Source organism: Sinocyclocheilus rhinocerous, unplaced genomic scaffold (genome assembly GCF_001515625.1).
Source record: "Sinocyclocheilus rhinocerous isolate Xijiao unplaced genomic scaffold, SAMN03320098_v1.1 scaffold85, whole genome shotgun sequence".
In the NCBI taxonomy this organism is placed as follows: Eukaryota; Metazoa; Chordata; class Actinopteri; order Cypriniformes; family Cyprinidae; genus Sinocyclocheilus; species Sinocyclocheilus rhinocerous.
Window position 1 is genome coordinate 899,805 of NW_015649998.1, and position 11,503 is coordinate 911,307.

Genomic DNA, 11,503 nt, shown 5'->3' on the forward strand with positions numbered 1-11,503 from the left:
TATCTCTTTGGGTTTGAGACTTTAGTCTTTGCAACTTTAGAGATCTTATCTATGCACCAAGAGCTTGTAACACTCCAAAGAGAAAGGAAAATTTGAAATCGCATCATATGACAACTTTAAAGAAAAAATCTTACATATTGTGCCTTTAAGGCACCTTTGAATATCTCACCTTTGTTTTTTCCCCCCTCTTCCTAACAGAGTGAGCTATAGCCTACAGACAACAAGCATTATGGACATTTTAAGAGACTGCCTTTTCTTCTTAATTCAAACTGAGATAATGCATAATTAACATACATTTTGAATATATATATATATATATATACAGTATATAAATTACAAAATTGTTTTTATTTGCTTATTAACAAACAAACAAACAAACAAATGACAATACTTTACTGACAATAGAGTGTATTTTGTTAGACTGATTAAAAATAAAAAAAAGTTCCAGTCGTTGAATTTGATTGACTATCAGTCTGTGCATTAGTGGTGGGATTTTTAAAACGAGGTGAGGACAAGTGACAAATCTTTAATATTAAATCTTCAATGACTTGTTCAACCGATTCATTCAGGAACAAAAGGCAACAACAAAAGCAACTTGTGTCGAGCTCTAGACGCGCGACTGATGAATGTGAGCTGGCTTCCTTTAGAAGAGGAAAAATTCCAAATGAAAATGTAAGTTACTTAACACTATCGTCTTGTTTAGCGAGCTGTTGTTTAAAGCAATTATCCACTTTATTTTTCAACGTTAAAGTAAGCCGTTTTCTGTGAATGTGCAATAATTCCTGTTCAATTCATTAGCCGCTGTAGGGAAATAGCGAGATGAAAGTGCAGTAAACCGTGAACCTGTTTGTACTACAAACCATGTGTTCATAATGAAGATAATATATTAAAATAATATGGTAAGACACACCACTTTGCAATATCAAGCAGCAAAACCAGCTGTTTTGTACAGCTAAAATGAGCTGGAAGCAGATGAGACCGAAAGCCTGGCACACACATATAAAATTTACAAATTTACAATAAGTAATTACAAAAATACTTATTTTTCGCTGTCACAGGAAAAATAAGGTGAGTAATGCTTTCATAGTTAGTCTAAATATCACTATTCACTACATCTGTGACTGTGATTACCTACGAATCTTTCTAGTGTGTTATACTGCTTACATTGTAGTTATTTAAGTTACATATCATTACATGGGAGTGAAATCAAAATCAAATTTTGAATTTAATTTAATTCACAAGGAAAGGGATAGTTCACCCCCATATGAAAATTCTGTCATCATTTACTCCCACCTTTGGTTGCTCCAAACCTGTATGACTTCCATTTGTGGAGCACAAAAGAAGATATTATGAACCACACAGTTTTGGTTACCACAGACTTCCACTGTATATGGACAACAATTCCACTGTATCTGGACTTTAAATGGTGACGGATTTTTCAGCTATCCCTTTAATCTGTCCGTCAGCACATTTGCAAAATATAAACATATTAACGCAGGGCCATTTTATGCTACTTGTATTTGAGGGCAATTTTCACCAGCAGTTATCTATAACATGAAGTATAATATAGTTTAGAAGAAAATTAAAAACACAGTTAAACTCATAAAGCATAGAAAGAATTCATTAGTCAAAGAAAAAAGATATCTCTGGCTGTCAGTGGCTTACCTTGCAACAGCTGTGGTGTCCATTCTTTACTCTATTCTCTAGTTCTGTTTCCTCCTTGATTTGTATAGCTATCTCTACTTTGTTCCCTTTTTAGTACTATTTGTTTCTGTGTACATATGTCTCTTTTCTGTTTTGTCAAATATACCCTCTAGCCACGCCTCCACAGTCTCCTTTAGCCTCATAACTGGTACTGATGTTTTACCACAACACGTTATGTGTGCGTGTGCTTGAGACGTCTGTGATCAAATGTGAGGTCACTGTGAGCCAATTCTGTTGCACAATCCTGGAAGAAACTTACACAGTAACGGTATTTTGCCAATAGATATGGAGAAAGAAAGAAAAGAAAAGTTTGCCAACGTCTTGCTGTTCTTTTACTATGCTGATTCATTTAGGTTAATATTTAGATTTTTGTCACTTGTGGAAAGCATCTTGACTAATCAAATTAGAGAACTGGAACTATTGTATAAATCTAAATTTATATCATGCTTTAAATCACTGATTGTTCTGTATGTACGTCTTTTTTTATATAACAAGTCATAAAGGTTGAAACTGTTTAAACAATTTTAACAACCACCACCTTCGCTGAAACATAATTGTCAGTTTGGTTTTTAAATGAAGGTTTATCAGCACAATATCCTTAGACAAAGAACAAAGTGTTTACACAGTAGACACCAAAAAAATACAAGCAGTTTGGCTGATAAATAGTAGGCCTACATTCTGAATCACAGCAATATTGCCAGTTTATTCGTGTATAAATTTCTTATATATACATGAATTAAGCAGATCAGTGGCAGGAAATCCTGATATTCTGAACTTTCAAGTGAAGCTGTACAGATATTAAATCTCTAAATCATGATGGCACAGCTGTATTTGCTCATGATAAGCTCCAGATAAGCATGATTTACAACTAAATCAGCCTAACTGATCTAAGCTAGATAGATAGGCAGACATTTACATTTGAGCATTTAGCAGACGCTTTTATTCAAAGTGACATAAAACAGAGAAGCAAAAGTAATTCATCAAAGTATGTTCTAAGAATGTTTTGCTAACATTCCTATTAAGTTATGAAAACATTATTTCTAAATGTTCTCTGACGTCCAGTTTTTGAAATGTTTTTTTAAAAAGTACAGAATAGTACAGCTAAAAATGGACTCAGCTTGTAATTCTGCTAATTCCAGCATGACATGAACACATTTGTGACTGGTGTTTTGTGAGTTACACCAGAGGCGGTTTTGTGCAAAAAAAGACTTTTTATGCTTGAGAAGCATGTTATTGGGCTGACATGGCAAATTTTATCAGTTCACAAAGTCATCTTACAAGGACCTACTATTATTTATTGCCTATTACTTTGGACAGAAATCTAAATCTGCAATATTTTAAAGGAAATTTATTATGTAAATCATTCATGGAGACTAGACATGCTGTGCTATTTGGGATGCCAGTTATTATTTGTGTTATCATTGAGTCCAGATTTACTTGCCTCTAATAATCAATAACAAAATAAACTCAACCATTGCCTGCTCAACCGGACTATCCTGCCCCCAAGACAGTCGTGTGAAAATGGATTTTAAAGAGGAAATAGAATAGACTATTAAAACAAATCATAAATGTATTGGCTTTTGAGCATTAATATTAAAATAATATAGCAACATTTTAGTTATGGCCTTCTGTTTCACAAAGTCACATTTTGATTTGCACGTTTGTCACATTAACCTACGGGCTACACTGAAAAAATAATAGAAAATGTACTGGTATTTTCAGCCAGGAGTCCCAGAACATTATCCTTTAATTTTAAGGACATTTACATTAGCGCAAAAAGGTAAGACACCTGTTAAAATAAATCAATATGGAACATTCCTTCATATCAATACTGTAAAAGTATGATTTTTTTTAGAGTAGCCTATATATAATTGGTCATATTAGTGATTATTTCACTCTATGTTGTTATTGTTTGTCACTAAATAAGTGTGTTATTATATCATGGTAACTTGTCTGGATTCATGGTAAACCTGCTGAAATTGTGTCTCATGAAACGTGTTTATATCATGAATATTGAGTCAAATGTGCAAATATGTTGGTCTAGGTAAGTTTTTGTTTTATGTAAGATTATTACTCAATGCTCTGTAAGGTGCATTGAGTAAAGACAGGATTGTTTATGCCCGACAAATGCGTAAATGGATCACTTCGACATAGGAAGTGGATACTAGGATATATTATAATACTTTGCGTTGCGCCATCACCCCCTTTCATTATTTCAGATGCCCCTCTTCAGTGCTGCACTGGCGCGACTCTGACTAGACTTTATGCTAACAGACGTTATGCTGAAGTCTGCTGCATTACTCTCAGTGTCAGTGTGTGGTTTGTGTACTCATTACACGTTTCACGTGTGCTCACATCGCCCCCTGTTGGAGAGATTTATTACAGCAAAAGCCATTAAAAAACACTGTTTTTGATTTAATGATTCTGATAAAAGTCATGGCATATCATTACACTTACATTACATAATACAACAGGGTGTCCGCGGGTCCTTAAAAAGGCTTAAAATGTCTTAAATTCATATTCTATGGGTCTTAAATATTTTTGGTCACATCATCAGCTCCAGTGGTGCAGATGGATGCATGTGTGTTATCGGCTTTTTGACACAATCGACCCGGGTTCGATCCCGCCTTTTGCCGAAATTTTTTTTCCTCCCTTTTCAAATCTCGTATTAGCAATGGATTCTATTTACACTAAGTGAAAATAGCAGTATTTTTAGCAAAATGCAATTTAAACTAAGGGCAAATACTAATTTACACTATGCCGATACTTTCTTTTCAACTTTTTGATTATTTCGTTAATTTTTATTGAAAATAAATGCCTTTACGATGTGATACGAGATTTGAAAAGGGAGAACAAAAGTTAGGCAAAAGGCGGATCGAACGCGCCAAAAAGCCAACGACACGCGCTTATCCATCTGCGCCACTGGAGCTCATGTTTTACAGCCACTTTTAACTACGTGTAAATAGACACTCCGTATTTTTTATTCCATAATAAGGGCAATTCATACAATACATTTAAACTGAGCTACTTTAATACCATCTCCGAACTTTCTACCACGACTCTGCTGGTCTTCGGCTGGTTCTTCCCTGTATACGTTGATTACAGATGTCTCGTCCAGTCAGCGGTGAGTAATCCCAAACCAATGGCGCTGTCTCAAACTATACCTACCTTTTCCGGTTTGTCTGATTTGTCGTTGTATTTTCTGACTTGTTAATTTGTTTTCAAATTTGTCATTGTGTTTTCTGACTTATGATGTTTTCTGAATTGTTATTTTGTTTTTTAAACTTGCATTTGCGTTTGTAATTTGTTATTTTGTTTTCAGAATAGTGATTTGCTTTGCACTTCTCTGTCACCGTACTAAACCACCTATCATTACATTGACCAACCTTCTGAAGGAACTGAAACAGATAACGTCTTGCACCGATTCTGATGTTTTAAAAGTAAACGTGCAAAGAATTAGTTAAACCAAAAATGAAAAATCTGATATAATTTACTCAACCCTCATGTCATGTATGTTATAAAATGTGTATTTCCATTACAGGTTTAGGTCTTAAATTTCATATGAGGTGGTATTAAAAAGGTCTTAAAAAGTCTTCAGTTTAACTTGTTCATGTCTGTAGAAACCCTGATACAAGCACTACATATAGTCAAAAATTGTGTAAAATAAAAATAAAGTTAAACTTAAAGAAATCACCACTTATTCGTCATCAGAAATGACAAACCACTTCCGCAAGCATTTAATCACCCCACACTCTTAAGCCTATGCACACACACACACACACACACACACACACAATCTCTGTACTACTTCTGTTCTCTAGCTGGTTTCCTAATCTAGTTGTCTAATAAATCTGACATTGTGTACTACAACGATTGTTGCTTTGTTCCTCATGTATAAGTCGCTTTGGGTAAAAGCATCTGCTTAATGTGTAAATGTAAATGTATGGTGGTCACAAAGAAAGAAATCAGTTTAAAATTTCAAGTAATTATGTTATATATAACATTTTTTAAAGAAATGTGCAAATGCTAAGTGAAAACAAAAGAACAACAAAAGGGCCTACATTTAATCTGGTTGGTAACATGCTGATTTAAAAAAAGAAAAACAAAAGGATTCTACTAATGGACTGAGCTAAGTGCTTTGTTAACAAAAGTTGAACATAATATTTACACCCCTGAGTGAAGTCAGTGCAGCAGTTCTTTGACTGTGTTTGCATTGGTGCTCGTTTCTGACTGTGCAACGCATATGAAGTAAAATCTCCGAACAAGCAGGTAAAGATCATCTGATTTATGTGCAAGTGATGTGATTAAGCCTGTTTTCATATAATCCATGGAATATGACATACCTCACACTGCAGAGACACAAAAACAAAAATATAAGTTGTGAGATTAAGCAAGAGAGAGTTACTTTTTACTTTACTTTTTATATATGCGAAGTGTGTGTTAGATGCATTTTATGGTGTGCAGTAATAAAAATATGACTTTATTTTTGGTTATGTAAAATGTATGCAGATTTGTATATCTGTATTATGTATCAAAATATCAGAGCAAGTGGCATTTATTTAAAAAAAGTAAACACTTTTCAAGACATTTAATAAAAAGAACTGGTAACACTTTACAACAAGGTTGTATTAGTTAACGTACAACTGTCCATTGTTTGTTCATGTTATCTCAGATCCATTCAATTATATTAACAGATGCAACTAATGTTCACAAATGGAATCTTATTGTAAAGTGTTACCAAAGAACTTAAATAAAAACATTGTCTTTATACACCCATTAACAACCACCTTCAATTAAAGGTGTGAATTAAGTTTTCTAAAAGTGCATTTGTGTTTTTTTGTTTTTTTACTGAAATGAATGTGTTTGAACTTACTGGCACAACGCTGTCTGTAATCTCTGCAGCAGTTTATACTGCAGTTAGTATTGCAGTTGCAGCGAAAGCGACTGTTGTACTTCTCATTGCATCTCCCCCTACAGACAGTTGAGGCTGCACATACAAATCATTTTGCGTTAGTCAAACAAGTATGCTCTCTTACGTGGGTATACGCTGTGTAGGTGTTTGAGAGAGATTTTTACTTAGGCTGGCAGAGGAGCATGAGGTCGGGGGGTTGAAGGCGACAAATCCTGGCAGGTTCTGACCAATTCTGTTGGTGATCCAACTCTGATATCGAGACACGCGGGTGTAAACACCAGGTGCGTTGGGATCAGCACAGCCATAACCCCAGCTGGTGATGCCAGACTGAACCCACACTGTGCACTGCCTGCTCACCATTGGACCTCCAGAATCCCCCTACAGAGAGGGACAAGAGGAAAGAAAAGGGATATTCTTCTTATCACGACAGGGCAGTTAGTTGTGACAGGAAAACAGCTCTCACTACTCCATCCTATGCCCACAGAAGCAATACAGCCCATGTGTTTCATATACAGAAAAGGAGTGTAATTTTAACAGTAAAAGGCTATAAAAAAAATGCTACAGTAAAAACCTGTTTACGGTAAAAATTAAAATTACATTTTTTTAAGGAAAAAATAAGTTATCATACAATTTACAATGAAGACATGTCCAGAATTCCCTGTGTGACACTTTCTCTAATGTTTTTTTTTTTTCATTGAAATAACTGTTTCGTCTTAGTTTTTGTTGTACATCAGGGTTTCATTTTACATCTTATGTTTTTAAATAAATATTTATTGCAGTATTTTAGAGTTACCTTAATGGTGTTTTGTATTTCACCTGTGGTTTTTGGTGGTTGTCAGTGTGTTATAAAGGTACAAAACAAATTGTAGTTATTTTTTGGTAACAGCGTGTATGTTTACACTACTGGAGCTACTTAGTTTTAAGCATTTATCCTAAATAGACAATGTGAATGCAAAAAATATAAAATATAATTGTTGTACCTGGCAGGTGTCTTTGCCTCCCTGTGTCAAACCAGCACACATCATGTTGCTGGTAACAGATCCAGAACCCAGAAGAGTATTACATCGATCATTAGCCACCACTGGAACCATAGTCTCCTGCAGGATCCCAGGAGAAGGTAAACTCTCTGAACACCAAAACACACATACACAACCATCTATTAGTGATGTTAGGAGTAGATATATACTTGAATTAATGGGTTTGTACGTTTTTGTACCTCCAGCTTGAACATCTCCCCAGCCTGTGATCCAGCTGCTGGTGCCAGAAATGAAGACGCTGCTCTGTGCCGCCAGACACACGGGTCTAATATAGTTATTAAAGGTGACTGTGGAGGACAGCCGGAGCAGAGCGATGTCATTGTTGTTTGTGTTGCTGTCATAAGAGGGATGAACGACTATGGTTCTCACATTTCTACTGATTTCATGGGTATTGACTCCCTCCTGTGTCCTCCTTCCCAAATACACACGCAGACTGGATGCACTGACACTAAATACAATTAGAGAAAGTGAACATGAGACAAAAGAAGGAAATAGAAACAACAAAACACAACTAACAACAAAAAACAACTAAGTACTTTGGTTATTTTGTAATATAGTAAAGTAAATTCAAAGAATTTCAAACTGGCCCAAGTTAATTTCAGAGGTGGAAAAAAAATGTGGAAAGGCAGAACAAATTGAAACCGAAATGTCTTTGAATGCCAAACGTTTTCACATTGCATTCACATGTCAAACATAACAAAATATCGTAAGACATCATGACAACCTTTCTTTCTTTCATTCTTTTTACCTTTTAAAACAAAACAGGTGCATATGTGTGTTTAGGTGAATCTTACTCAGGTAAACAATGAGCTGCTGTCAGCACCCATTCATTGTTGATGAGGGAGCCTCCGCAAAAATGACCTCCATAGAGAGTGCTGTGCAGACTGACCTGCCACGGCCACGACCCATCAGGTGCGTTCACGCCACCAACAATACGAGTGTTTAGAGGAGCCTGTCCACAAACTACGAGAAAGAGAAAGAGAGATTGTTCACATAAGTATTTCTACATAAACTATTTGACTTGATGCTGATGTCTTTAGAATGAGAGGAGCTCTTACCATTCAGCTGAGAAAGTGAACCTGCAAGGGCAGAAATAAAGTGCACATTAGAACAATTTCATCTTCATGTTTCCCTTAATAATGACCCTGCCAGAGTTCACTGCACTGATTATGGTAGATTTGTTGTACCATTAACTTGTGGGACTGAAAATGCGGAAAACATTTCTGGGCAAACCGGTTTAATTACAATAAGCAAAACTAGCAGCTTTTCTTTCCCCTAACCATTTAACAATGACATTTGCCCCATGTCCTGCAAGTACATTCCACATGCCCAGCAGGTGTGGCTCACAATGTAAAACATTTATAGGCTTCCGTAACAGTAAAAAAGAAAGAATAATTTATTATATATATATATATAAAAGGCTGTGACCTAGAAAGAGTATTTACATAGATTATCTCACAGGATCATTACAGTTCAGAAATCTGTTTATTACGTAAGAATAGTTCTTGTGAACCTGGATGTACAATGTGTAATTTAACTATTTATTTTAAGAGTGGTTTCAATCTGTACAAGTTCAGTTAAAAAGTTTGTTGGTGGGCATAGCTTGTATTTCTGTTTTAACTGTGTTTTTCATCAAATAAATGCAGCCTTGGTGAACATTACACTTTTTCAAAACATTAAAAATCTTAATTTTTCCAAACTTTTGTACTTCAGACATGACATATCACAGCAGTGTTTCTTGCACTGCCGCTCTTCACAGGCTTCATGCAGATACAAGAAGTGACTCATAAGAGTCATTTATTTGTGAATCGGATTACACAGCCACCTGTTTAGTCTGATTGATAACAAATGATTCTTATGAGTCAGCTCTTTGATAAAACGAGACTCACTAACCCAGGAGTTACCCAACAAATGAATCATTCATATGAATCTACATATGAACTCCCAAGTTTCATATCAATGCGTTATTATTTTAACAAAGCCCTTAGACTGCTCTTATGCGCTGTGCCACAAAAATATATATTCTCTCTTTTCTATATAATGTCTTTGTTCCTGATTATCCGCTCTTTAATAGATGTACCATGAGACCTTACCTTTGGCACACATGAGCAGGGTCAAAGTGACACACGTTAATCTCCACATCTTCACACAGTCCCTCTGTTTGCTAGCAGAATGGATGCTGATGGTAATCTGGTTCACTGTGCCTCTTAAAATCCCTTTTATATAGTTCCAAAAGCTTCTCAGGTTGCTCTTCTCATCTGTCCCTCACCTGCCCACTTCTTTTTTCTTTATGCTCCTCCTCCGTTTTTGTTATCCTTTTTCATTCTTCAAATTTTTTTAGTATGCACAGCTGTCACGCATGTATCCACTACACTAAGAACATTTTTCACAATTTGTGCTTCTTGTTAGGGTTTGGTAATTGATATTTGTGCAGTCATGATAAATGCAAATTTCTGAGGTCATTGTCAAAAAAGTCAGAGACATGTTTTGTCATATATTAAACGGATAACTTTGTGCTTATTTGATATTATTTTGTATTTGGTAATTTTTTTTAGAAGAATTTCAAACTGGCCCAACGAATTAATTTTGAAGAATTTTATTTATTTATTTATTTTCATTTTGCCTTTATTTAGATAGGACAGTGTAATGACAGGAAGTGAATTGGGAGAGAGAGTGGGGCGGAATCGGGAAATATAAAAAATAAAGAAAAAATGGAATGACAGATGAAATTGAAACATAAATATCTTTGAATGTCAAAAGTTTTCACATTGCATTGGGATTCAAGCATTAAAAATACCTTAAGACATCATGACAACACTTTCTATTTCTCTTTTAGTTTGTCTGTCTTCTTTCCTGCTTGATTTATTTCTTGTAACATAAATAAAGGAAAAACATCACACATAAAAGGCATGACGATAATAATACCCTTTATACACAAAGACAGACAATGGACCATGGAGAGGATGATTAATTAGGTATGACAACTTATTATTAGATGACAGCCACAATTATTCTTAAATTCCATACACAGGATAGGTGAGTCGGTGTGTGTGTGTTTTCTTACCTGAAGGTACAAGAATAAAATATCAAGCTACAGTTGGCTTCTATACTGCCAAACTCATTTATAATAATAACACAATTTAAGTCAGCCAAAGAAACTTAAGCCGTAAAACTTGCAATGTTTCTTTAACACAGGGACATCAATTTTGTGCTTAAGAATATTTGTGTAAGATTTATATTGTTCTTATGTTTGACCTTTACAGTGTCTAGGACAGGGATGGGCAACTGGCGGCCCGCGGGCCGTATACGGAGTGTCTTTTAGTACGGCCCGCTGGATCATATTAGACTCGGATGAGCAATTTTAAAACATTTGAAAAGCCAGGCACGTAAAGATTGCTTTCAGTTTATGATGTTAATACTATCTCCAACCAGGAGAGGTCGCTAGTTTCCAGCCGCTCCCCTGTTAATTTCAGTGTAGGACGTGCACTCTAATGTAAACAGTCGTTAACATTAGCAAATAATAAATGAAAAACTGACCATGAAAACAGTATCTTTTTACCAAGTTCAAGGGGATACCCATATGTTTGGATTGTTTGGAAATCTGTATTTTATTTAAATCGCCATCACACCACTGCTCACAAACAACGGGGACGCCAGAGTTGCACTTGCCTCAAATTTCGCTGCATGTCAGCTTTGTGGACTGCGGTTACCGGGGAAACCACTATATGCACAGTTTTGAAACTGAAACCTGCTGGCAGAGAACGAATTTGCTTTTTCAATAAGCCCATCTGCTATTTTTGCTACATATTTTTAAATGTGAACCAGTGGATCGACAAACAGCTAATGCATT

General features: G+C 35.5%; 2 protein-coding genes across 2 annotated transcripts in view; both read right to left on the reverse strand.

Moving 5' to 3' along the window:
* LOC107711075 (G-protein coupled receptor 84-like) overlaps positions 1-1,835 on the reverse strand; it is a 5,073-nt gene extending 3,238 nt beyond the window's left edge. Inside the window, exon 1 of the mRNA XM_016515993.1 lies at positions 1,666-1,835. Coding sequence (XP_016371479.1) covers positions 1,666-1,688 — 23 coding nt within the window. The 5' untranslated portion in view covers positions 1,689-1,835. The remainder of the gene's footprint in view (positions 1-1,665) is intronic.
* Positions 1,836-6,736: 4,901 nt separating this feature from the next.
* LOC107711002 (transmembrane protease serine 9-like) overlaps positions 6,737-11,503 on the reverse strand; it is a 26,816-nt gene continuing 22,049 nt past the window's right edge. Inside the window, exons 15-20 of the mRNA XM_016515904.1 lie at positions 9,747-9,851; positions 8,712-8,732; positions 8,448-8,616; positions 7,833-8,101; positions 7,597-7,742; positions 6,737-6,994 (exon numbers count right to left, since the gene is read on the reverse strand). Of these exons, the coding sequence (XP_016371390.1) occupies positions 6,737-6,994; positions 7,597-7,742; positions 7,833-8,101; positions 8,448-8,616; positions 8,712-8,732; positions 9,747-9,851 (968 nt within the window). The remainder of the gene's footprint in view (positions 6,995-7,596; positions 7,743-7,832; positions 8,102-8,447; positions 8,617-8,711; positions 8,733-9,746; positions 9,852-11,503) is intronic.